General features: G+C 41.6%; 3 protein-coding genes and 1 long non-coding RNA gene across 6 annotated transcripts; 3 read left to right on the top strand and 1 right to left on the bottom strand.

Annotated features, from left to right (window-relative positions):
• Window positions 1–858: 858 nt before the first annotated feature.
• Window positions 859–14927, top strand: cc2d1a (coiled-coil and C2 domain containing 1A). Of its 2 annotated transcripts, XR_003295498.2 has the most exons (29): window positions 859–1036; window positions 1249–1322; window positions 1409–1541; window positions 1650–1753; window positions 2065–2307; window positions 2470–2782; window positions 3226–3335; window positions 3456–3528; window positions 3763–3903; window positions 4033–4160; window positions 4706–4778; window positions 4864–4997; window positions 5321–5408; window positions 5512–5588; window positions 5746–5841; window positions 7841–7963; window positions 8132–8190; window positions 8542–8658; window positions 9571–9644; window positions 9722–9780; window positions 9972–10123; window positions 10239–10329; window positions 10403–10558; window positions 10951–11082; window positions 11200–11326; window positions 11423–11499; window positions 11600–11647; window positions 11742–11845; window positions 11892–14927. XR_003295498.2 is itself a non-coding variant. In XM_026303320.2 (28 exons), exons 2-28 carry the CDS (start codon window positions 1263–1265, stop codon window positions 11772–11774), a joined length of 3021 nt encoding a protein of 1006 aa, XP_026159105.1. In that variant the 5' UTR covers window positions 859–1036; window positions 1249–1262; the 3' UTR covers window positions 11775–14927. The 2 variants fall into 2 exon arrangements, 1 of the variants encoding a protein (XP_026159105.1); XM_026303320.2 differs by having other exon boundaries at window positions 11742–14927.
• LOC113128198 (uncharacterized) lies at window positions 14571–15861 on the bottom strand. Of its 2 annotated transcripts, none has more exons than XR_003295499.1 (2): window positions 15722–15861; window positions 14571–15624 (listed from the first exon to the last, which is right to left on the bottom strand). It is a non-coding gene; the product is annotated as an uncharacterized LOC113128198 (long non-coding RNA). The 2 variants fall into 2 exon arrangements; XR_003295500.1 differs by having other exon boundaries at window positions 14571–15627.
• Window positions 15744–22059, top strand: mri1 (methylthioribose-1-phosphate isomerase 1). Its single transcript, XM_026303324.2, has 6 exons — window positions 15744–15909; window positions 16897–17120; window positions 18682–18851; window positions 18947–19123; window positions 19233–19457; window positions 20882–22059. The coding sequence occupies exons 1-6, from the start codon at window positions 15778–15780 to the stop codon at window positions 21013–21015; spliced, it is 1062 nt and encodes a 353-aa protein (XP_026159109.1). The 5' UTR covers window positions 15744–15777; the 3' UTR covers window positions 21016–22059.
• A 2815-nt stretch (window positions 22060–24874) lies between these two features.
• c1h19orf53 (chromosome 1 C19orf53 homolog) lies at window positions 24875–26296 on the top strand. The gene is made up of 3 exons (XM_026303326.2): window positions 24875–25025; window positions 25377–25432; window positions 25561–26296. Exons 1-3 carry the CDS (start codon window positions 24935–24937, stop codon window positions 25705–25707), a joined length of 294 nt encoding a protein of 97 aa, XP_026159111.1. The 5' UTR covers window positions 24875–24934; the 3' UTR covers window positions 25708–26296.
• The last annotated feature ends 169 nt before the right edge of the window (window positions 26297–26465 follow it).

Below are 26465 nucleotides of genomic sequence, written 5' to 3' on the forward strand. Positions count from 1 at the left end.
TTGCAGATTGAGCAACCACATCTTGTGCAGTCAGTTTGTGTTTTGGGGGGTATTTTGTGTCTGTTTCATGTCATTGAAACAGACTTACTCATTTTACATCTCTGTGTAGTCATTTTCCACTTATTTTACTTATTTTATGTTTCTTTTGTTTATTTAGCATATTTGTGCTGTTGGTTTTTGTCTTTGGTGGTGGTTTCTGTTTTTTTTTTTTTTTTAGTTTAGTTTAGATTTGTGTAGTTTTTTTTTCATGTTGTGGCTTTTGTAGTCATTGATTATGGTCCTTTCTTGGTTCTGTGGTCTAGAGGGCCCCTGACCCCTTTGGCCCACTAGGCCAGTTCAATGATTCATACAGTAGTTTCTGTTCCATCTTGTCTGCCCATTTTGCTGACAGTACATCTTACTTACCTTTGCTGTTGTTCTTTGTTTTCCCTTTAGCCATCTCATTTCACTGGAGACTAAAAACAAGATACCTTAATAAAAGACTTAACGTCGTATGAAATTTGAAGAATACAGCCTTAACACATACTACCAATTGTTATGGTTAACTTTTAGCCAGGTAAGAGCTGCTTACCTATTTTTCCTCAAAACAATAAATATAATTTTAGCTAGCTAACATCAACAACGTTACACTTACTGTGTGTAGAAAGTTACAGACTACTGTACACAATTCACATAACCAATAATAATAATAATCTGAGGTTCAAATAACCAGTCGATGCTGATTAGGTTGATGCCACTTCGTCCTTACGTTAAAACTACAACCCACCTCTACAGTGGACTTCAGCGTTACGTCGAGGTTTACGTCAGTAATGGGCGTGTTTCATGTAGCCGTAAAGCGTGATGTGCGTTACCATTGGAGACGCAATGTAGGAAGTAAATTCCACAGCTCACCGTTGTTGTTGTGACAGCTAAACGTCAAAATACACCTGTCTCTGTTTATTTGCCCGCTTTTGTCCGGTTGTTTCTCAGCAGTGCTCGGCTTGAATAACCGAGCAGCAGCTGTAACATTAACACGACGCTGCGTAAGACTGACGGGGTGAGTAGCCTGTCTGCTAACGTTGATTGTGTTGTACTTTGTGCTAGCTGTTAGCTAACATGAGCACAGAAGCTAACTCAAGTTTATGCTGTTTGAGTTATAACACAAAGGGCACAGAAGTGCAGGTGCTAGTGATTCGTGGCAGGTAACTACACGCTCATCTGTCTCCTTCTTGGATTGGCTCTGTTTATGTATTGATTGTTAACTTTTAGACAGGAAAGAGTCCATGAGTCGCAGTCGGAACCCTAACCCTCCCCGGGGTCAAGGGGCAGCTCGAGCCAAACAGGTAATACCCGCCTCCTGTGATACTGAGAAGTGTGAACGACATGTCCAGGTGTGATTCAGCAGCTGTCTCTTGCTGTCTGTCTTTAGATGGGGCTGCTCCTTAACCTGTCCCCTGATGGAGGGATGGAGGCTGAGGGAAATGATGAAGAACTGGAGGCAGAGCTGCTGAAGCTAGTGGGAGGAGGAGGGAGACCACAAGGGAAGAAAGGTGAAGGGAGAGGTGAGAAAAGACCAGAGTGACTAATTTCAGTGCTACCAAAGTTTGTCATGACAAATATGCTCCACACTGGATATATTAATGCTGCCTGTGCTGTTTGTCCATGTTCAGCTCCTGTTCCCATGTCTGAAATTGAGCGAATGGCAGCTCTTTGTATGAAAGACCTGGATGATGAAGAAATCGGTGATGAAGATTTGGATGATGAAGATCTGCTGGTAACAAACTGACAGCCTTTCAGTACTTTAAAGTGCAGAGATGATGACTGTTTGAAGAAAATTGGTGACAATTGTGAGAACAAATTATTGATGTCAATCATTTTCAAGCAGCCCTCCAGCTCCTTTAATGCAAGGATATACTTTTAATATCTGAATATTAAAATAATGACTTGAAGACGTCATTCAGTGTGAAGCTGTCAGAAAAAAAAATAGGATAATAATGTACACATTAAACAACAATAATTGGCATAAATTTGACAAAAAAAGTGTGTTTATTCCACTGGTATACATTTCTGTTTCCCTGTATGCAGGCAGAACTTAATGAGGTTTTAGAGGATGATGAAGAGCAAACTCCAGCTTCCACCCCTCCTACAGTCACGCCGACTGCACCCAAACTGAGCGTTACATCCCACCCTGCACCTTCAGCACCCAGTGGTGCAATGGGGTTGGAGTCCCGCCTACTGGAGCGTATTGAAATGTATACGACAGCTATTTCGAATGCCAAGGCTGCAGGGGAGACCAGCAAAGTTCGACGATATGACCGTGGGTTAAAGGTAAGAATTAAAAGGGGAAACATCTCTTACATTCTGTACAAGCTCATCCTTATACTTTGTCTTCATTTGAATATTTTAAAATTCCTACTTATACTTTTTCTTGAATGGATCCAAGATTTAATATTTGTTCTTATTCGTGTTAAAAACATTCTTAACTCCTAGACATTGCAGTCCATGTTAGCATCTGTCAAAAAAGGAAAACCAGTCAATGAGGAGGAGATGCCCCCTCCTGTTGCTCTTGGTGGAAACACAGCAGCGTCCGAATCAGTCAAGGAACAAAAACTACCAGAGCCCATGCAGAAGCCCTCCCCTCCCCCACCCTCTAATCAAAAACCTCAGAGGGAAACTTTGCCAACAGTTCCTAATACGAAGCCAGTTCATCTGACCCTGACCCCAAAGCCTACTGCTGCCATCACCCCAGAAACACCTGCGATCTCTCCCCTCAGCCCCACCCAGCCTGATGCACAGCACTCAGGTAAACACACACAGACAAACCTCTCTGTGCCTTCACTGTACGTGTAAAGGTAACAACACAGTGGTTTACTCTAAGCAGCATCATAAATTTATCTGGTTTAAAGCCATAAATACCATCAGATTCACACTCAAATGAATTTAATGATTATTGGTATGTATTTGTTACAGTTGAACAAAATTGCTGAAACAATTAAGTGATTGATCATCCCATTTGAATTGTTTTTATCTGGTATTATGTGATTCCAATTAATGTGTGTTTATCAAAAAAAGCCACATCAGCATGTCTTGTTTTGATGGCTCAGACATGTGTAACTGCTAAATATCAGCATGATTCTCCTGAGCTTGTAGGAAGTAGCCTTTGTATCTTTTCTATTTTGTTTTCTCTCCCTCTCTCTAATTTTGTCACATGCACTAACACGTATTTTGTGTCTTCACTCCTTTTAGAAATGAAACAGGCAGTATTGTCCAGACAAAGGGAGTATAAGATGGCTGCCATAAATGCAAAACAGAGTGGAGACATCAACCGGGCCAAACAGCACTACCTCACTGCCAAGGTAACACAACCAATGTCAGGTTTGCCACTTTAATAAATGCCTTTGTGTAAGTGTATAGATTGTGTAATGGGCTGGTGAGAAAGAGTTACTTCTATAACAGTGTTGATCTCCTTCATGCAGAAGTTGGACCTGCTGGTGGAGGCAATGGACAGAAACCAACCCATAGACATGAGCTCACTACCTCCTCCTCCTGGTCAGTCTAAATACTTTCTCTCAGGGTTTTGACTTTTTGATTGAGCCAAATTGGTTATAGCCAGTTTACTGGCTGCCTCTATATTAAGAAAATAAAGGCAAGCATGGTGATGTTGACTGCAAAACAAATTGATAAACAGTTTACAAACGAAACAGGAAACTTAATTTCTTTACAGTTTATGTTTATTATAAACAGCCCATGCCCACCTTTTCACTGACGTCTGATTATGTGCAGGAGAGGTAGTAGCAGAACACTGTGCACCTCCTCCTCCTCAGTCTTCCTCCAAACCAGCTCCTGCACCTGCACCTGCTCCTGCTCCTGCTCCTCCTCCTGGTCCTGGTCCTGTTCCTGTCCCTGCACAGGTCGCAGCTACTGGTAAGACTGAGAAAACCTGACACCTCCTTCCAAGTAGTTAGTGAAGTGCAGGTTATCAATAGTTGAATTATAATGGAATTGATCCGTTTTTTAAAATAAAGTGTGTATGCGTGTGCATGCTTTGCAAAGACCTACCTGCTCCCAGCAGTTTGGCAGAAGCCTTGCAGCAGAGGATGGATATTTACAAGTCAGCAGCAGAGGGAGCCAAGAGCAAAGGGGATGATCGTAAGGCTCGCATGCACCAGCGCATTGTGAAGGTAAAAGTAGACCTGAAGTTACTTCCTATTTTTTTTCCCAAACAGTAATGTAAAATGCATTCTTACAGCTGAAACAAAATTTTAAAAGTATTGATATTCTCAAAAATGCATCGTGTATTCCTGGCTCCATGCTGCTGTTTGGTGGTGTGCTTGTTCCACTTCCCTAAATAACCAGTGTGACTCACTTTATTTTGACTGGAAATATCCTGAGTTGTCTTGACTGTAACTACCACTGTTGCTCATTTCACCTACCAGAATAACCTGAAGTGTTGTCCTCTGAGGATTGTTGAAAGCCATTGTGCAAAAATAGTAAACATCTGAATAAAGTCCTTTAGGCTGAGATAGGGTGAATAGATACAACAACACGGAGATCATGAAGGACAAAAAAATAGTTAGGGACACCTTTATTGCTTTTGTGGATGGGACATTGTTTTAATCCAGGATTTGTGCTTTTGTACTTTCTCTCAGTATATATATTTTGCTTATCTTCATACGCAACAAAGCTACTTTGTATATTGGTTGACGCCTTCCTGATTTCTAAACAGCAATACCAGGATGCCATCAGAGCTCACAAGGCTGGACGACCTGTCAACTTGTCTGATCTACCTGTGCCACCAGGTAACTTTTTGAATCCACGCTCTCTCAGGATTTTCACGTGTTTGATGCATTATAACGTCACTTCATGTGTGTGTTGCTCTTCCAGGCTGTCCACCACTTCAGGGCTCAGAGGGGAGTCAGCAGAACTTAATGGGTGTCCTGGAAACAGCTATGAAAATAGCTAATCAGGATGCAGACGCAGAAGATGAAGACGACGATGGTCCAACAGAACCTGCCAAGGTACAAAAAATGGTCAAATTGTTATTGAGCAGCCAAATAATTTGATTATGTGTGGCTCAAACTTACAAATGCTTTATGGTTTGCCATGTCAGCTTCCATGCCAGTAATGTTTCCTCTTGCCTGTTGTATTACCTGTTTGCAATCGGTAATATTAATGTAATACTTTACAGAAATGGTAGTTCTTCGTTAATTAAGACTTTTATGCATTTGAAATGATTGACAATGTTATATCAAGGGTACAAATGTCTCCAGCTTTTGCAGTTTAAGAGAACAATACTGCATCTGTTTGTCTGATGATCCTAGCCCTATTCTTTTCTCTGCAGCCTGCAGTTTGTCCACCCACCCAGAAAGCAAAGTCTCCAGCTCCTCAAACCCCTGGAGGCTCCACAACTCTGAAACTGGGACCAAAAGGTGTGTTTGGAGTGTGGCTTTGAGTATGTGCACCTGCCTGCATGTAAAAAATTTGCCTGCTACACCAGGCAGAGTTTAATTTTTTTCTTAATTATTCTTGTAGCCCAGCAGCAAGTGGATTTCCTGTTGCTAAGGCGACAGGCCTTTTTGCGTGCAGCACTGCGCTCCAAACAGATGAAGGTAAATTGTAGTCTTTTCACCTTCCCTCATTCTTTTTTGCTCCCTGGTCTATTTATATTTTTGTAGATGTTTTTGATGCTTTATTAAAGTGTAAGTGAATATCTGTTGGGTTGCTGTGCTTTGACTGATCAATCTGCTGCTGCTTGGTTGTTTGTAGGACATGACTGGAGCAGCACAGCACCTCAGACATGCCAAGGGACTGGACTCCATGATTACTGCAGCCAAGTCTGGCTTACCTGTTGATATCACAAAGGTTATAAATAATTTTCATCAATCAGTCAAGGAAAAGTTTATTCATATAGGACTTTAAAACAGTGTCTTACTGACCAAAGTATCAAAAATAACACTAAAAACACAGCACAGTGAGATAGAGTAATTCTAATGCACTAACAAAATATTAAAACATAGCAAATAAATACATAAATAAAAGTTAACAAAAGTATCTACTGGCAATCAAAAGCCAAAGAGTAAAAGCAGGTTTTTAGAAGAGATTTAAAAATGGTGAAGTCTCCAATGGATGTAAGGGTAAGAGGTAGAGTTCCACAGTTTGAGGTTTGCAGTTACAAAAGCCCCAACTCCTCTATTTTAGCCTTAGGTACCTCTGACAAAAACTGATTAGCACATCGCACATTGACACATTGTAATGAATTAAACCACATCAGTAGTTCTCTAAGGTAGATAGGAGTAGGACCCTGTAAAGCCTTGAAAACAAAAGATCAATAAATGAAAGGTAATGCAAAGATGAAGCAAGTGCCAATGTAAAGAGGTGAAATTTGGTGTTATGTGATCAAGTTTGTGTGTATTTTCATGAGCAGAATAATTACATACGGACGGCACAGAGCAGGTTTATATATGTGTGTGTTGAACATGTCGCAGGAACATCTGAATGTGTGAGGTGCGTTAACACTAAATGTGAGAGAAATAGACCAGAAGAAGCATAGGGTGAATTCAAAATACCTATATGCTCATCATGGTCTCTCCTGTGCATTTGTGGCTGTTCATAACAGTCTCTCTGCATATTTTCAGCTTCATTACATTTTATAGATTTGCTACTTATCCCATATGACTTTTTTCATTTGCCACACCTTTGTGTGACTTTATTGCTTCATAACCCTGTGCATTTCTCTCTGACTTATCCCACAGTGTAATTACTAAGCATATTATGCTTGTGCCTCTGTTAGTTTGTTTTCTAGTCAGTCAGCAGAATATCACACCAGCTCAGAAACAGATTCATAGTTTTCGTTGCACAGATGGCAAATAGGAAACAGAGGAGCAGTTGATTATATTTTGGGGCATGCTGAAACTGGGATTCTCAAAAATATGTTGCAAATTATTAAATGAACAAGGTAAAAAAACAACATTGTAGGTAGTTATCATCTTTTGGCAAAATAACAGATTGGAGATGTGTTCAGCCTCAGATACACCAATCAGCCATAATATTATGATCAACTGGCTAACACTGTGTACACAGGAGTCAATGCAGCAGTAGGTTGGCACCAATGTCAATCTGCAGCGCATTGTGCATCTTGTTGTGAATCTGTTTGCTTCCATACTGTCAGGACAAGAAACACACATTTGTCCAGGATTCAGTGAAAAACATATCAAAAGGAGTGAAAACTGTGATCATGAGGACAAGTTGGAGATCATAAATTTCAAATTCAACTTTCTCACCACTACAACCACTGAATATTTCTCTTCATAGAGAGCAATGTACATTATTTCAAACATTGCAGCAAAGATTCAAACAAATTCAAAGTTTAATCGAAAGTAGGTTAACCTCGTCATCAGTGAGCCTTGGACTCCCATGACCCTGTCATCTATTCATTGTTTGTCCTTCCTTAGACAACTTTTGGTCGGTAGTAACCACTGCAGACCAGGAAAACCCAACAAGAGCTATAGTTTGGGAGATGCTGTTACCCAGTAATCTAGAAACAACACTTTGGCCCCTGTCAGAGCCACTCAGATCCTTACACTTGCCTGTTTTTCCTGCTTCCAACAAATCAACTTTGAGGACTTAAAATTCACCTGCTATGTAATATACCCAACACACTGGCAGGTGCCACAGTAACATGATAATCAGAATTATTAGCTTAATCTGTCAGAGGTCATAATGTTAAGGATGATTATGTATTTTTGTGCTCTGTGTTTTCTTGTTCGTGTTTTATGCCTCAAAAAAAATGCTTCTTTTTCCCAAACATTTGTCTTTTTTTTTTTTTTTTCCTCAACACATTTATTTGTCACCTTCCTCATAGATTCCTAGTGTTCCAGTAGAGGAGGAGGACTACTCCTTGGCTCGCTCCCGTACGTCCCCTCACTCGTCTCGCGCCAGTGAGCAGTACCACAGCCTGATGGATCTTTTACGAAAGCAGCACGAGGTCAGGAAACGCACATTTAATACATAAGTTCACCTTCTTCACTGTGTCAGTGGACAGAATAGTTATGATCACAGCTAGTTTACAGCTGTTTAAATAGACTGGTTTCATCTTTGTCTGTGGCTGTTGTGTGTTTTCTTACCCACAACCTCTTTTGTTTTTGATTGACAGAAATGTTTGAAATGCTCGAATGATGTCACAAAGCTAGGCAATGTGGCCGAGGCTCTAAAGTAAGAAACATTCCTCATTTCTGTTTGCATATGTGTCAATTTTATATTACACGCAGCCTTGATGGTATTTTAAACCTAATTATGTATGATTAAAATTATAATATAAAATTTGTGTCAGTCATGTCACACTGCATGTTTTTTTTATAGACAAATGTATCTGTCACACAATAGTAGTAATGCAGTGCTCTGTGTTGTGTGTGTGTGTTTGTGTATATATATATGATGTAAGTTTTACAAATGCAGGAATACATATTGTTGTCCATTGTCTGTGCAAGGTCCAAGGTCAGAGACAGTGAGACTACTCCTCACTGCTGAGATATTTGTATATAAGGTCCATTTTTGTCTCACCAGATTTGAGAGGTTAATCGAGGAGTCGACCAAGAATATAGAGATACTGAAGAATGCCCACGCCAAGGGTCACCCAATCCCCAAGTGCCGCACAGAGGAGAGGAGTTTCAACTCTGTCAAGTCAGCAACAAACTCTTAGAATACCTTTCAGTTCTATAATTAAGAGATAATTATAGATTGTAATGAATCCTCTCTGAATGCCATTTGCTCCCGAAAACAGACAAAATGCAGTCAGTATTTTTGGCTGTGGGGATGGTAATGTCAGTCAGTTTTGTTAGTCCACCACTTTGGTCTAGACCGACTTATCTCAACAAAAACTGAATGAATTACCATTAAATTCCACTGAACGTGTTGATCTCCTGACGTCTGGTCAGGCACCACACGCAAGTTATCATTTTAGCTTTAACTTAAAATACCTTATGTATTGCTATAACATTTAGTGCCTGGATACAGCTGTTATAATTTACTATATGAGTAACTTGTAACTGAAACTTATCATAGTTTTAAAAGTGGTTACTGAGTTTACAGGTATTTATATTTATGCTCTCAGAAATCCCGTTTCCTTGGGTCTGCATGTAATGATCAGCTCTGATCGCCTGATCGGTGCATGGTCTTTACCCTGAGGATTTGTTGCTGCTGCAGTAGTCAATCCTGGGTTTAACATCACTAACATACTTTCAAATAAAACACACACATCAGTGGGCCATCATAATTCCTAATTGTTTGTAATTTATTAGATTTTAGCCTTCATTTATTATACACTTCAAATGTGAAATGAGTATGTACTTGATTATGAAGATTCTCCAAATTTGCATCAGTTGTCCAATTTTGGTAAGATTTTCTTAAAAACAAGAGAGTGATTCACTGTGACTCACTCTGGCTCTGCTCCAGCATCATACCACATAAGGGCTAGATGACTCCAGCAGTGACTCATTCAGACTCAGAACCGTTTGGCTTTCAGTGATGCTGAATAGATGACGTCTGTCACTCATGATGAATGAAAGGTCCTGACTCCTGTCTATTGTTCTATAGAAGCTACTCCAACCTGATGCCTAATGACCTGATACTGTATATCATCAGAGGCATCAACCTACCAACTCCCTCAGGTAGTTCACATCTTTGAAAGAACCAGGGAGTCATGTTGCTTTTGTATGTGGACTCACGTGTGCCTCTGTCCTTCCAGGTGTCTCACCTAATGACCTGGATGCCAGCGTGAAGTTTGAGTTTCCTTTCCCCAGTTCGGTAAGAATGTTTTACAGATTTCACACAGATCATGGACACTTTATTCAGTTTGTATGCAGATATGTTTTAATTCATTTATTTGTGTGTGTGTGTGTGTGTGTGTGTGTGTGTGTGTGTGTGTGTGTGTGTGTGTGTGTGTGTGTGTGTGTGTGTGTGTGTGTGTGTGTGTGTGTGTGTGTGTACACATGCAGGAGGAGGCTCAAAGGGATAAAACCAGCACAGTGAAGAGCACAAACAATCCAGAGTTTAAAGAGCAGTTTAAACTCAACATCAACCGTACCCAACGAGGACTCAAACGAGTCTTCCAATCCAAAGGAATCAAGTTTGAAGTTATCCACAAGGGGTAACTGCACTGGGGCAATGTAGTCAGAAGCCTCTTTGTTTATCTGCATGATTTATGCTGTAGATGTCAAGTCATTTGTGTCTTTGTCAGTTATATTCCCCCGGTCTGTCAACAGAGGCCTGTTTAAGACAGACAAAGTAGTGGGCACCGCTCAGCTGAAGCTAGAGGCCCTAGAAAACCACTGCGAGACTAGAGAGATCATAGAGGTAAGTGTTAGTAACATGGAAACACAAATGCGTTTGCACATGAGATCTATCTAAGAGTGTATTTGTTTCATAGGTCATGGATGGACGTAAATCCACAGGTGGCAAGTTAGAGGTGAGGGTGAAGATCAAAGAGCCTTTGTCGGGAGTTGACCTCCAGCCAGTGACAGAGAAATGGATTGTTCTCGAACCAGTCTCTCCGCTTTCTCCCAAGGAGAAACAAAAGGAAAGGGTTCGTAGAGTTTTTTCACTTGACCCACATGTCTGCAGGTTTCATCAAGAAGACACGGATTAACATGCAAATGTCTCACAAAAGCTCAAACTTGCATATTTGTATGTATCAGGAAACAGGTGTCAGAGGGTCAGTCTGCAGCTTCTGACATCCCACCTCACTTTTGGACTGCTTGAAATAATTTTACCGTTAGATCGTTTTAGACAACACAGTGTTTGTTTTGAGCATAACGCAGCCTTTAGCCAGGAAGCTGCTGTCATCTGAACATCATCCTATCATCCTCCCTTTGCAAGGTCTATAAATGTAGCAATCACAGAAGAGTAAGCCATTGGCAAAAAATATATTCCTAATGTCAGTTCAGTGAAGTTTCATTATGTGTGTGTTTGCATCAGGCTCCATCTCCTCGGTCTATACCCAGATATGAGGCGAGCAGCAGGAGCAGTCAGCCTAGCAACTCTCCACCACAGTACAAACTCCACAGCTTTAGTCTGCTCAACTATGACAGGGAGCGACTGGACAGGAAGGTATTTGTGTGTGTTTACGTTTGTGTGACCTAAGGCCAACCACGACATCTTCTACGCTAATGCTCATAATGGCCTGAAAGCCTGAAGGACTCTTAAGTCATTCTGCCTCTCTCTCAGATTGCAGAGTACCGAAAAAACAGGAGAGATCCTCCATCTGACCTCGTCCAGCAACACACAGAGGTCACACACAGACTGCAGTGGCAGAAAGCACAGCTGGAGCGAGCCTCTCCTGCTCTGCTGACAGGTAATACACGCACATAAACACACGCACAGATAAGTTTACATGTACACTCTTACATATCAAGAACATAACCCACGTTTCCCTTCACCATGTCTGTAGAGTATGAAAACGTGCTGCGGCGCTTCGTCCAAGGACTTGCGGACTCTGTGAAGAAATACTCCAGCCAAGGCAACAGGGTGAGTGCAGCATCAGGGCTGACTGTGAATGTGATTGTTACTGCTCACAATTCTGTGTCTGTGTGCTCCTGTGTAATGTTTCTATTCTTTTTTCTCATAGGATGCTGCCAAGGATGCATTGGCCAGGTTGAAGATGGTAGAGAGTGAGGTAAGTGTTGCTATGTACTGTCAGTATAAATGTTTTATGATCTTCATCTATGTGCATATGTATAATGTATATACTGTGTTTCTCTCTTTCTCAGCTGGAGTCACTAAAAAGGAAACGCGCTGGATAAGAGAAAAATAAGGCAGTGTGAGACTTGGCTGGGATACTGTTATATCATCTCTCTCTCTCATACACAGTCATGTACAAACACTACAGTCAGTACCTTTAGCATGACTATGTGCTAAAGGTACAAACACTACAGTCAGTACCTTTAGCATGACTATGTGCTGGTCATGTCTGACAGCTGCATGTATCTACCTGCTAATTCTGTCGATTGAGGACAACTCATGTCACTTGTGGTTAGTCGCCTGCCACATTATTTAAAAAAAAATCTGTAATCACTAAGGGACGCAGAAATTAAAGCAAGCATTAAAAAAGCATAAATCAGTAAGGTAGCGGCAGGCTTATTTTGCACTTGAACAAGAAAGACACTATAGAGGTACAGCTTTAGAGACCTCAGCTGTAGTCTGGTTTCCCCCATCTTTTGTTGTCGTTGAAGAGATACATAAGAAGGCTTAACATTTTATGTTTGACACCAGCTCAAAATCTTTTGCTGTCCACTGATGACCAAAAAATGTGTATGTGCGTGTGTGTGTGTGTGTGTGTGTGTGTGGGTGTGGGTGGACTGGGGTGTGTTAAGCCAGTTGACTGAGGTGTTTTTTTTTTAACCCCTTTTACCATATTTTAAGTGTGTAATGAGCTTAATCTAATCTGTCTGCTCCAGTGTTCCCAGATTACAGTAATCTGCTCCATTTGGAGTGGTGTGATATGGGAATAAAAAAAAAAGGGGGCTTTGGGGCGCTGCAGCCTACATCCCATAATGAAGGATTAGTGTTTGTGTCACCAAGGAGACAACTAGATCAGACGTAGAGTCGCCTTTGGGGCTGGGGTGAGCGGGTGTTAACGGTGCACTGTGAATGAGGTAGAAGCTGCTTCTTTTTTATTTTTTTCTTCTTTGTTGTCTTCGTCTTCACTCGCATTTACTTATTTTTGCACATATTCCGAGATTATGCAGACTACCACAAGAGTTTGCTCCACACATATTTTCTTTAAACTCTGAACAATATTTAGTCCATTGGGCTGTGGATTAGAAAATAATTAACAGCTGCTGTGTCAGTGTTCTGCTGTTTTTCACAGATTTTGGTGCTTGCAGTTTACAAAAACAGATTCTGTCCCACTGTGCTCTGTACTGGCAGCACAGTGAATGCTCAGTAGTCTGCCCACAGGAAGACACCCCAAAATGTGTCAGTAACACTGTGTAATTGCTCATTTCTATTTCTGTTCCACCATAGACATCCCTGCCATAGGCTTCCTTGTCATCATCTCTGCGTTACACCTTTTTGTGACTGTAAAGTCGAGGGCATTTGGTGACTTTGTAAGCCATAAATTCTGGCTGAGTTATTTTTTAGCATGCTGTTACGCATGCTCTGCTCTGTCTGATACTCTGGACAGATGTTTCCTCTGTGTTTGACAACCTGCTAACCTGTCCGCATATGCTGTTGACCAGAATGTAGCCGCCTACTTCGAATGAGCCTTACTGTGTGATCATGTTTGACTCTTCAGTGTTGCTCACTCCCTCCACTAATGAACTCCTCTAATAGTTTTTTAGTCAAGTTAAAGAGCAGAGAATCATGTGTTTGCCCTAATCCACCTGCTGCCTCCTTCATTTATCAAATCATCTGGGTTAAAGTTGAGCTGATATCTCTTCATAGTCTGATCACCGTTCCTTCCGTAGCTTTTTTTCATTAGGAGGGTATCTTCTTACTTTTGTGAATATTTGATTTTGTTTTTTTACATATACAAAGTAGCGGATATTGACATCATTTGTAGCTTAATATGGGATGGCAGTTAAAGGATCATACCAGTGTACTTTTAGCTCTTGGTACAGGTGATATACACAGTTTTCTAATGGGTGCAAGTTTCAGATTTTTATATGTATTTTCCCTTCTTTTCCCAGCAACCATTGGTTTTACTCAGCAGATTCTTAAAAACTGCTTGACTTTGAGCCAAACGTTTGCCTTGTTGAGTTGTGTAATCCATCACAGTAAACGTCTTATCTGCATTAACGTTTTTCAGTGGTGCATCATGCACTTGGGTAGTTTAAATGCGGATTTACTGGAAAAGCTCAGCATTAAAAACTACTTTTAATGTTACATCAACAAAAGTGAATTCAAACGCTGGATCACACAGTTGATGACGCATAGTGAAAGAGCCACACCTAACAGTCATTTTTATTGCTGATTAATCTTCCAGTTGTTTCCTGCTTGAGAAAAGTGATGCAATTTCCCAAAGCAGCATTTTTAAACTGATTACTTCAAATTAGTCTAACACCCACAAATATTCATTTTACTGTCTCACAAGACAAAGAAAAGCAGCACGTACGTACAAACCTACAATGAGGAAACTGGAACTAGAGAATGTTTATTTTTTAAACTAGATGTTTGAACATGAGCTAAAATTTCTAAAACACTGCAGAAACACTGTCTGTGATTAAAAACTATATGTGATTTGCAAAAACCACTGGCATGGCCATTTTAACAAAGAATGTGGTTCTGGTTTGCTAAGTCAAATGAAGACTGAATGTGACTGTGCAGCTCTGATGAACCTCCGTGTTGCAGCACTCGCGTGTTTTAAAGTGCACACAAAACCCCTTTATCTCAACCCAACGCTTTAGTCCCACGTCACCCCAAACACACACTCCTGCCACATCACCCCACTCCTCCAGAAACCTGGCCTCTGTGGCCGCCCCGTCGTCATGGTAACGAGCTCATCAGCATTCAGGACCCAAGCAGAGGGACATATTGTTAAAGTTTGTCCTGCTGGTGACACATCTTTCCCCCAAACACACACACACACACTCACACACTCTCCTCACGTTTTCTTTGTTTAGTTTGTTCGGCTGTCCTCTGTAGTCTGTCCACACTCCAGTTAAAAAAGAAAGTTTGGTGGATGGTTTCTCATTTTTTGTTAATCTTTCTGTCTTGATCACCTGCCACAGATGTGGACTTGGGAAAAATACTATTGTATGGCATCTGCCAAGTCATGTAAGGGCAATCGAAATAGATGTAATATTTATATACAGTAAATATGCTGTGTCTATTTTTAAGTGTAACTCGCGGTGAACTGTGCAGCTCTAAGTGGGAATGTGTGAAGGCCTGATTGTTTAGGCTTCATGGTCTTTAAATGAAGTTGGTGTTCATGTGAATAAAATGGTGAAATAACGGTTTGTGTCTTCTTCTTTGACCTCGTAACCATTCAAAGGAATATCTGCCATGGTTTTGTCACCTTCGTACTTGCCCTAATTATTTTTCCTTCTGTGCCCTAGATTTAAAACTTTGGGAACATTTTTTTTCACAAATATTCAACATGAAATAATCGGTGTCATGACAGCTTTACGGTCACCTTCAGCAAATACCAGAGCTTCACTGCATTTTTACTTATTGAGTTTTTAAAACGTAGGACAATGACATATGAACCAGATTTAAAACAATAAAATCTAAGACAAAAACACGCGTCTCTTTCAGACGGTGCTTGCTGCTGTTGGGGGGAGCCTGGTGTTATGCTAATAACACATCTGAAAGTGAAATTTCCCCCGACAAAAGGGGGACGATGGGGGGGATGGTGCAGAGACTGGACAACCCGCGGGACCTTGATGGGCGTGGCCACCGAGTCCGGGCTTCCTGCACTTGAGCACGTGGTTCCGTGTCCGCCTTCCTGCTGCGTGTCTGTCAGTGTGTGCAGGTTTCCAGGCCTCGTCACTCCCCTTTTGTCTCCCTGTACAACACAGTAGAACCTTTCCTCTCTTTCTGTTACTCCGTCCCGTACGGATCTGCTCCTCCTCGTCCTCCTTCTCTCCTCCTTCTCGACGCGACGGCCCCGGGGACTGCCGACAGCCAGGCCGCAGTCACTTCAACGTGGATCTGCTGAGAGAGAGAAACCGAAAGGGAGTGTGTGAAAGTGTGTGTGTGTGTATGTGTGTGTGTGAGAGAGAGTGTGAGTGAGTGCGTGTGCGCGTACCCGCCCCCAACCTGTCTGTCCGTGCTGTCCCCACAAACCCCACTTGTTTTTCGGTCATGACGCTGGAAGCGATCCGCTACCGGGCCGGGTCTCTGCAGATCCTCAACCAGCTCCTGCTGCCACACCAGACCGTTTACGATGACATCCGCTCGGTGCAGGACGGCTACGAGGCCATCAAGTCCATGAAGGTAGGGAGCTCCTTTCTCCGCCTCCTCTCAGTCCGCCCACTCCCCAGCCTGTCTGTCCTGCATGCCCGCTGCATGTGCGTGTATTCCCGTCGTGCCCGTGTATTTTTCTCGGGTCTTTTGTGCTCCCACCGCTTCACGCATGTGTTGCTCTCCGCCGTGCTTCCGGCTGCCGACCTGTATTTTTGTTTTGGATGCACCTGCAGCGTCCGCCAGCTACACACCACCCCCGATCATCTGCCCCCACCACTGCTTTATTTATGGTTTTAACATCACCACGTGCAACAACGACAGGCTAGGCATCTGCACACAGACACCCACCCTGCTCCTCTTTCTCTGGGAGAGGTTATTGATGAATTATTAATGACCTTTGCCAGGGTGCGTTCGCCTTTTGGGCTTGTGCTGCGCTCAGTGACAGCTCCGCCTCATTTATCTTCCTGTACCTGAAGCCTCCACCCCAGAGGTGTTGGCATAGTGGCAGGTTATTCAAGTTCTGTACCAGCTGTAGACATTTTCAGATGTTCACCTGTTAGGACCCAGCAGATACTCACTCTGTGGATCGGATCCCTCTGTGTCCATGCATGGAGGAACTAAAACCTGCTTACACTCACATTCTGACTCTGCCTCCTCATAAATCAATGCAAATCATTGAATTTTATAGTGAGGGTTAGGGTTGAGCAAGTAGTGCTTATGGTTAAGGTTGGGTAAGTCTTCAGGAAATGTGTGTGTGTGTCAGAGTGAAGTGTGCCATAAGCAGGGGTTGATGCTGTTAGAGTCTAATGGTAGAAAGGGAGATTTCTCCAACACAGATGATGTCATTTCACTAAAGCTGTTGTGACAAGTTTTGGCTCTGTGATCACCCACTTAAAACTCTGTGCTGCGAATAAATTAATAACGCTCATGAAAACTGGGGGAGAGCTGCTGGAAGTTGGCATAGAAACCAGAGAGGAGGACCACAGTGTGATCATGACTGTGCTCTTGTTTCTCAAGGTGCGTGGTGCCCCGGCCATCGCCATTGTCGGCTGCCTCAGCCTGGCTGTGGAACTGCGAACAGGCGCTGGAGGGGATGATCCTGTGACCTTCATCAGGGAGTCTCTGTGTCATCTGACCTCAGCCAGACCCACTGCTGTTAACATGGGCCGCGCCGCCCGAGAGCTGATGGAGTTTGCAGAGAATGAGAGCATGGAGAAGAACTCGGAGCAGCTCAGAGAAAGGTGAGCTGGTAGGAGGGATGTGAGAGCCTCAGGGCCACATTATCAACCAAGGCAACTGCTCATGGTCCCCCCTCAACATATTCAGGCACCGTCAGTGAATTTGTGCTAATTTGATGCATTGAAATGACTTCAAACAAATCTACATGGTGTATATTCCCAAGTGTGTTTGTGTTTGTGTATGTTACCACATACACTCACCTAGTGGGAAAAGTCCAGGCCATGTTTACAGCACAAATTCATCATTTTAGACTGTCTGTTTTTTTTTTTTAATCTTCATCATATCAATCAGATGGATCAAAGGCTTTGGCTTTTTTTCTTTACTTCTGATTAGCTAATTTACTTTCAGCCAGTAATTTATTTAAAAGTACCCCATGGAGTTTTTGCTCACTAGAAGCACGTTGGAGTCATAGTTGTTATGTGTGGGTCCCTGTTTAGGATACACATACCCGCATCTGGTGATACTTGCCAACGATTTCACACTGTTGAGGTGGTGCTTAGAGAGAAGCTGTGGAGGCAAAGGAGAGAAAGAGTGTTAGTAGGTAAACCACAATGTAATGTTTTAATTAAAAACAGCATTGCAGGTGTTTTATGAGGAGGGAACTGAGAACACAACACCAGTTAGACATCGAGGATAAGTTGAATCTATCAATAGACAATAGTGCTTATCAAATTCTCCAATAAATCTTTACAAACTTGTGCTTTGATTTGAAATGATATAAACTTGCACATTCGAGGCCATGATGGTGACAGCATTTATCAGAAACTAGGATCCAGGTGGGTAGTGCCTGCTTTGGTTAGGACAATAGAGTTCTTTGTTAGGGCTGCACTGCTCTGATATGACGGATTGGTATCAGCTCTGATGCTGACCACATTAAGTGGATTGGATATCAGCAAGATGTGACTAATCCGCATAAATATACTCTGTCAATATCTGGACAGCAGATCACAGCAGATGTACAGATTTTAACAAAGAGAAGAAGAAAGCAACGGTGTCAGCAATATTGAGTTTAAGGGTCAGAAATCATATCAGCAATAAAAAAGTGGGATCAGTGTTTTCCCTCTTTGGGGTGATTGAAGCTACTTCTCTTCTGTTATAGAATTAATCTGTGTAGCTAAAACTCACAGTGCATCACTGGATGTATAATGATAATTGCACTGAGTTAATGATGTTTCACTCTGACACTGTAATATACTACATGCTGTTACATTAACATGAAGCATTGCCTGCTGTAACCCAGCACAGTTTGGGCTCAGGAACAACACTGGAGCAGCGGGGTTAATGCCCTAGCAAGGACACATGGATGATTTTCAATTTCTTAAAACTTTATGAGTTGAACTGTGGGGAAAAAAGCTTGTGTATACTTTATGAAAGTGAGGAAATGCAGAGTAGTAGGAATGGAGGGCAGTAATGTGACTGGGCAGGTAAGACAAAGATTATGGATGAAGGGAAGTCGAGACAAAACTGTCATATTGTAACGGCAGACTTGATGGACATATTAAGTCCAGAGTGGCAGACGGAGCCTCTTCTCAATTCCCACCTCTTGTGGCCCCCCTCCTACAGTGTAATTGCCTGGATCGAAGACATGCTAGAGCGTGACGTCAGTGACAACAAGAAGATTGGTAACTATGGAGCCCAGCACATCCTGTCTGGCGTCCCGAAGGACTCTGTGACTATCCTTACGCACTGTAATACCGGTTCGCTGGCCACAGCTGGATATGGGACCGCACTGGGTAAGACTGGAGCTGAGGGTGTGAATGAGAAAAGGAGGGTGATTGTTAAATATATCTGCGGCACTGTAATTGTAATACTGACTGTTTGTGTGTAGGCGTGGTGAGAAGCCTCCACACGCTGGGCAGGCTGAAGCGTTTGTACTGCACGGAGACGAGGCCATACAACCAGGGATCCAGGCTGACGGCTTATGAGGCGGTAGCAGAGGGAATCCCTGCCACACTCATTACAGACAGCATGGCAGCCCTCACCATGAGAGAAATGGGCATCACAGGTGTGTGCTCGTCAGTTTTCCTCTTTCGGGTTTTTTTTCTTTCTTCACTTTATTCACACTTTCCTCTCTTTTCTTATTGCTTTATTTCCTTTGTGCATGTCCCTCTCAGCTGTGGTGGTGGGTGCAGATAGGGTAGTTGCCAATGGTGACACAGCCAACAAGGTGGGCACGTACCAGCTAGCCATCGCTGCAAAGCACCATGGGATTCCTTTCTATGTGGCCGCACCCAGCACATCGTGCGACTTGAGCCTAGAGAGCGGCAGGGACATTGTTATCGAAGTGCGCCCCCCTGAGGAGCTCACAATGATAAATGGTGTCCACATTGCTGCCCCAGGTAAGTAGCATGATTTGTGATGTTTGTGGGAAAACAACTTTTTCTTTTACTTTACTTTTAAGTTTTTCCTTACTTACATTTGCAAGTAGCATTAAAAGTATAAAATCACACAGACTTCACTTAAAAAGCAGTGAGTCCAGTTAAAGGCTTGAGGGCTTTAACTGATGTCACATGGAGCCTGAGTGGAAGAGGTTGCATGTGCTCCAAATGATTTATCAGGAATGTGACAGCACTTTGTAAGATCACGCCGCCCATGCAGAAGAATCTTTAGAGCCAGAAAAGTGTGACTCTCATAAAATACTTGTGCTATTTGCTTGTAAACCATCCTGAGAGGTTTTTCAGTGTCTTTTTCAGATCATCCCTGCTTTCATGTGTTTTCATACCTTTATAAAAAGGTAGAATGCCTCAAGGCAGGTCATGATCAGTGCCTTGAATCCAAGAGCTATCTGGGCATCACCTAGCCTTTGTTTTAATCTTTAGAAGGCTGTGAATTGTGGGCGAGTTCCACAGAAAAGCCCCAACTGTACAGAGAGAAGCTCGGCCCTTTTACAGGTTTCACTTCAGTTCGGACCAGAGCTCCTAAAGACTCATTGGTGCACACAGTGGAAGTGTGCTGTAGGTGCGTTTGAGAGAGCTGAATTGAGTCATTGATCTCTAATTACATTGCCAAAAGCAGAGAGGTGCTTGGTGACATAACAGTAATTAAAGCACAGTCATTTAATGAGCACACTGGCCCCTGGAGAGGAGGACGTGTGCTTCTACATTACATGTCTTTTCTCTCACTGTCTTCTATGGTCCTTCCTGTAAACATCGTTTTAAATTACAGGGCTGTCGTTACTCTGTATTATTTCTTACAGTGGGGAAAAAAATCCTTTTAAAAGAATGACACCAGCGAAGGACCAGTGACACACACAGTTACTGCCTGGGTAGCCAAAGCCTGATACAGCCTGAGCATGAGAGTTTATGCACCTGCACTCCCCTTAACCCAGGGCCCGCTTACTTTGTTTTTCACTGAGAAAAATTGAGAGATGTGATTGAGAACACCAGAGAAAGGGTTTCTGCAGTTTCTTGGTCATAGGCAGAAAATTAGATTAGATTAGATTAACTAATTACATACAGTAGAAATCACGCTTTTAGTTTAAAAAACCCACATAGTTGGCAAGTGAACGGAAAAGTTGAAACAATACATGGTAAATAGTTGGCTAAACTTGTAGATCAGCAGTTCAGATATTAGTTTATAATGATGGATTAACAGGTGAAATTAGATAAATAGTTGAAATAAAGCACAGTGCCTTAAGGTGCTCATCAGATGGCACTGAGGGGGTAGATCTGACAAAAAAAAGTTGGAATCCATAAAACTAGAGCATCAGCCACTTTCATTTCTGAAAGAATGAACCATCTCCCTTTTTTCCTGTGTGCTGCAGGGATCGATGTGTGGAATCCAGCATTCGACGTGACTCCTCACCAGCTCATCACAGGAGGCATCATCACAGAGCTGGGAGTCTTCCTCCCTTCTGAGCTCCAGGCTGCGCTCACCGGCCGCCTCACCGCTCTCTAGAGCTACTCAGCCCCTCCTGCTGGTCCGTGTGCACCACTGCACCTTAGCCTCACAAACTTATTTAATCTCATAACACACACACAGACACATTGTGGTTGTTTAATTCAGTTTTGGTAAATGCACATGTCACTGTCACATGTCAGTGGTGCACAGGCAAAGGAAAAATGCTCTTCACTCACAAACACACAAATTCACAGCAGGGAGTCGAGCAGACACACACGCAGTCACCCCCTGCAAGTCCCTGTTTGTTTTCTATGATTTTTCTTTGTTTTCCCCGTTGTCCCAAGTTTTCCCATCCCATCCCTCATTGTCTTTTGCTGCCTGTTCTCATCCTGAATGACTTCTATGATATTGACTAGCGCTCAGCTGGACTCTATTCGCCAGCGTGCTTTTATAAGTTACCATCTAGCAGGTTATTTTTCAGGGTGTCCCCAGTTGCGAACAATAACTCAACAAATTCTAAATAGCATGACTGATTTTTTTTTTTTTTTTTTTTTTTTTAATAATAATTTTAATTAGCTATGGTTTCTAAAATGCTGCTACATACCTGTAAATATACACATCCTCGCTTGTAGTGTGTACATATGTAGAGAACTAACTGCTAGTAAAAGGTACTGCTATTTTAACCATATATGTGGTTATTTTAAATTTAAATTCGACATCAGAAATGTTATATTAACATTTAATTTCTTTTAAATTTTGTGTGGAAACCTTTTGTAGAAGAATAATTCAAAATTTATAGTTTATAGATTTAGATTTTCACAACCATAAATTCTTAGTGGTATGAAAAAAAGAAACATATTTCACCAAACTTTGTGCAGCAACATATTAGACAAGTGGACTTTCTATCGTTTTCCAGCTGAAACCTATAACAGTTTATGGCTGTATTTATCCTGACCCCTTGTTTTTGTCTTGCTATTTCCATTTGTACCATATCATACCACACATGTATTATCATAATGTACCTGTTTATGTAACAATATATATTTGAGCACTATACTGACTTTCACTGTACTTCACAGGACAGTCTGTAAGAATGAAAGAAGATCTAAAAAAACAAACAAAAAAAAAAAAGAATTGGTGTCGTTTACACCATATCAGAGTTATAGTCTTTTTCAGTTTTTGTTTTGCTTTTGCAGCCCCCCAAGTTTAGTGTCTGAGTCCACTCTCACTCTTCTCATCAACAAAACAGCAGACAAGGAAAGTGATTAGCTGGTGAACACAGTGCAGCATTTAGCAGCTAAAGAGCCAGATATTTCCCTCAGGAGCTGGAGACTGAAAGTGAATTAAGAATAGTAAATATTGCACAGTGCGTTTATCAGTTGGGCACAACTATGACTCCAAGTGAATGATACTGTTTCCCTGGATGACTGATTAAACAGCTGTTGGCTAACATCTGCCTGATGTTGTGTTTAAAACATTTCAAGTCTCCAAGTGACCAAAAAAAAACGAACAAACTAATATTTCAGGCTTGGTGTTGAAATAAAGCAGCTGCTGAGTTTGTGCAAGTGTCTTTAGAGCTGAAAGTCTTTATTTTGTTATAATTAATAGATTTTTAAAGATCAGATACTCAGAAACATAAGGTCAAACTTTATTAGAAACCTGAGGGGTGAGCAGAAGACGGCTTCATGCCTTCATTCTGGGGTGGACTATCCCTTTAAGATTGGTGGGGTGTCACATTGCAGTTTCTCTCTGCAGAAAACTGTGTCACCTGGTGCGATGCAACCAACAATCAGAATGTCATTTCTCAGACAAATGTGCTGTAGTTAGCCGCTGTGACCAGACCAGACACTCGGTCACTTCTTGCCTTTGTGGTCAGCTCAGAATGTGTTTCCAGGGTTTAGATTATAATCCCTCCCAGCCCATCACGCTACTCCATGAGAGCAAGCAGGTGAAGAGAAGTTTCCTCCACAGTTATTGGGAGGAATTTCTAGCCCTGTCAGCTATGAGTTTGTCTCTTCTTGATCCTGACAGAACAAGGGTAAAAGCTATTTCCTGAACTGTCAGTATTTGCTGTTTTTCTCAGCTTATTTCTCTGTAAATGGAAAATATTTGGTGGGACAAAAGAAACCCATTTGAAGATGTCACTCTACCCTCTGGGACATTTCATACATTAAATTGTATTTACCCATAACCAGTAGACTGTTACTATTATAACATGTTCAATGTCATACACTGTTTTGTGTGTGACAAGAGAGTAATGGAGTTCTCTGCAGCTCTGTCACCTGGCCAGGCAGCCTACAATACATTTGGATTTGGGATTTTAAGAGGCTTTCAGAGAATGGTGTCAGGTATCGTGGTCTGTATGGGGACACACCTGCTTGTTATACTGAATGTCACACACTGCTCACTGCCTTACAAGTGCAGCAACGTACAGCTCACAGATGGAAGCTGGCATGGTACAGAGATAGCAGCCCCTCTGCCTGTTTTATACCATCAAGCTCAAAGAAAACTGGAAAAATTTCATACACACTAGTATCCTGTTAATGATCAGACTTTTACATTACCCTAGGGCTGCTATAACATGTAAATAAAGCTCATTCAGGTTCCTGGTCATTGTCAACCATGCGTGCAAGTGTGTCATCAAATGAAATTACAAGACAGTTGTTCAAACAAAAACTTGTGTGCCACATAATACACACTGTCTTTATGGACATTTTCACTCACTCCAGTCGTTTAAACAGGTGACAGATCGCAGGCTCACCTTTCTACTCTGCAGGGCCACCAAGAGCTCCATTAAAAAAAAAAAAAAATTTAAAAAAAACTTGAACACTTACTGCAGTTTTAACAGTGTCACTGCATATGTTTAAAATGCCTTTATATAATATCACTTGTTCTGTTATGTTTATCTTCTTTCTCCTCTGTCCACCCATCAAATCTCTCCTCACATAAAGGACACATGTATTTGAATCGTCTTTGTTTTGTACAGTTTAAGACATCATGTGTTTGGGGGCAATTTTAGACAATGTTCCAGACATATGTAGCAACTTTGTGGCCGTCAGACATGCCAAATAATATTTCTTTGTAAATCTTTAAGGGAATTTTGTTTGTCTGTACTTCACGATTAGAACTGTTTAGCTGTGGTTTGTTTATTATTGTTTATTTCATGACATTGTGATTCCTAGTGACTAGGCCATTAGTACACCACAATGGGGAGGCCTCCTCAACCATACGCACTACCTCTGTCTGCCTACTCAAAAACTGAAATGCATGAACACAAGCACTTAGCAGATTGACATGTTCCATAAAAAAATCTGGACTAAACTTATCCACATCTCACCAGCGTTTCTGTTTTGAAAATGAAATGACATTTTGTGGCGGTGTCTTTATTTTGCCAAAGCAGCTTAGATTCAGACCAAGCATCTCAGTATCTGTAATTATGTCATGTATTTACACCATTCTTGTGAAGCAGCATCAACATAGTGCTGTATTTATAAGGATGTCCACCAACCTTCCCTAGAAAAGCCTAACACACGCCAAAATTCATGCCAAAATTCAGCCCTGCTTACCATGTATTTTCTAAATTTATTTGAATAATCAAAGCTGGTGCTAGTATATTCAAATGATTAGAATGGCCTGCAATTACTGTGGATGGAGTGTTGTTCAGATGGCCTCTTTTGGTGCAAGTATGTTATTGTTGTTTATAATCACTTGATCTGGGTTTAACTTTGTAACATGTGGAAAAAATTCAAAACTGTTTTTTATATATATATGAATATGAATATAATGCTGTAAAGTGCAGTCATGAATTAAGAGATTTCTCTTTCACATCAATATGGTAAAAAGAATAAAACCACAGTGAAATTGGTTGTTTTTGTCAGTCCCACTGTTTTACTACTGAGGAGCCTATAGGTGGCGGTGATGCGACAAAATAAACCACCAGAAGAAGAAGCGCTGAGAGCGTTTCCGGTTAGCAAAAATGGCGCAAGGTAAACTGAAGTTTAAAGCTCAGCGGCCTGGAGCGTCGAAGAAACAGCAACAAAACAAACAGAAGGGGCCGAAGAAAGGAGGTATGAGTTCACTAGCTTCCCTGCTTTGACTCAGTTTCACAGGAAGGTGTAGAAAGTATTTTAGTCGAGCAGCATCAACAACATGTGCGCGCAACAAGCAGATGCGTCTAATTCTTGGTGGATTACCCAGTTAGCTCAGAAAGTGTTTGTGCGATGTGGCAGTGAAAATATAATGGCAATGTGGTTATGTGGTAATGTAATCACGAAGGTGTCTTAGACAAAATGGAGTGATGTGTGAAGTTACCAGTTTATTAGGTACACCTACGAGCTAAAATCCCTGCTGTCCTGCAAACGGTTAATGTTCAGTGTTGAGTGTAATACTTGGTGATAGCGTTTATTTCTTTTGCAAAGGGAGGATCATTGCACCTAAGAAGGCTCAAGTGGTCCAGCAACAAAAACTGAAAAAGGTGAGGGGGGATATGACCTTAGAAAAGTGGTAGTTTGTCTTATTACAACTCTTGAAAGCTTTTACAAGTTTTAACTACAAATGCATCCATAGGTTTAATTTGATAACTTGATCTGCTGTTCCCTGAAGGGTCTAGAGGTTGCCATCAGGAACAAGATTGAGCAGGAGGTGACCCAGAAGGCCAGCTTGTCCCTTCACAAACCACTGAGCATAGTTAAAGGGCCCGAAGGTAAAAGCAACCCAGGAGCAGCCCAGCCTGGAACCAGCTCCAAATAGGACTATGTGCCCCTAGGCCAGAATCTCAGCTGATGTGGTGTTGAAATGAAACAGACTTTATTGAAGTATCTAGTGAGCTACATACTGAAATAATAATAATAATAGGATCAGTTCTTCTAAAGATGCTTGATTCATCAAAGACATATTTAAATGAAGACGAGAGTATGAATGGCCATGGACAATACGTAAACATCCACTGGGGGGACCACAGGACTTTAAACACACTGTAAAGATCAAACCATAATAGACAAATTGTATTTTTATAATTTCACTTGGAAAAGTTTTGGACATATTATTGTATCATCACCACTGTACAGAAAATAATAAGATTAGTCTAAAATTCAGCCATCGCTGATCATTGTTGCAAGTCTGATTTGTGTTGTTCCCAAGCCTATTTATTCAAATTTAATTAGTAAAATTTAAGAAACTAATGGGGACATCAAATTACTCAGTGAAAAGGCCAAACCGTGTTTGAACTGTTTAAATGTTTGCCAGCACCCTCACTCCCCAACCTTCTATATGATAAATCAAGCTCATGCACAGTGTGTATAAAAACTTGATTTCATTAAATACTACATAACTTCTCTTCTTAATGTGATATTTATTTAAATTCTTGGTCTATGTCACTTGTAGCTCATACAGTCCAGAGTCACACTGTTGTATCTGCATCGAGGCTCCATAACAGCATGCATTCTCTATGCTGCACAGGGACACCACCACATTAAGGAACACAATCACAGAAAGAGCTAGTTTTTAAA

This window comes from Mastacembelus armatus, chromosome 1 (assembly GCF_900324485.2).
Source record: "Mastacembelus armatus chromosome 1, fMasArm1.2, whole genome shotgun sequence".
In the NCBI taxonomy this organism is placed as follows: Eukaryota; Metazoa; Chordata; class Actinopteri; order Synbranchiformes; family Mastacembelidae; genus Mastacembelus; species Mastacembelus armatus.

What these genes read in the sequence shown, in the direction of transcription:
- cc2d1a (XM_026303320.2), top strand. Translation starts at nt 1,263, where the DNA reads ATGAGTCGCAGTCGGAACCCTAACCCTCCCCGGGGTCAAGGGGCAGCT. An exon ending in AATGTGGCCGAGGCTCTAAA is followed by an intron (nt 8,191 to 8,541) that starts GTAAGAAACATT and finishes TTGTCTCACCAG; the next exon opens with ATTTGAGAGGTTAATCGAGG. An exon ending in AGACTAGAGAGATCATAGAG is followed by an intron (nt 10,330 to 10,402) that starts GTAAGTGTTAGT and finishes TTTGTTTCATAG; the next exon opens with GTCATGGATGGACGTAAATC.
- mri1 (XM_026303324.2), top strand. Translation starts at nt 15,778, where the DNA reads ATGACGCTGGAAGCGATCCGCTACCGGGCCGGGTCTCTGCAGATCCTC. An exon ending in AGGCCATCAAGTCCATGAAG is followed by an intron (nt 15,910 to 16,896) that starts GTAGGGAGCTCC and finishes TTGTTTCTCAAG; the next exon opens with GTGCGTGGTGCCCCGGCCAT. An exon ending in GAGAGAAATGGGCATCACAG is followed by an intron (nt 19,124 to 19,232) that starts GTGTGTGCTCGT and finishes TGTCCCTCTCAG; the next exon opens with CTGTGGTGGTGGGTGCAGAT.
- c1h19orf53 (XM_026303326.2), top strand. Translation starts at nt 24,935, where the DNA reads ATGGCGCAAGGTAAACTGAAGTTTAAAGCTCAGCGGCCTGGAGCGTCG. An exon ending in GAAGGGGCCGAAGAAAGGAG is followed by an intron (nt 25,026 to 25,376) that starts GTATGAGTTCAC and finishes TCTTTTGCAAAG; the next exon opens with GGAGGATCATTGCACCTAAG. An exon ending in AGCAACAAAAACTGAAAAAG is followed by an intron (nt 25,433 to 25,560) that starts GTGAGGGGGGAT and finishes TGTTCCCTGAAG; the next exon opens with GGTCTAGAGGTTGCCATCAG.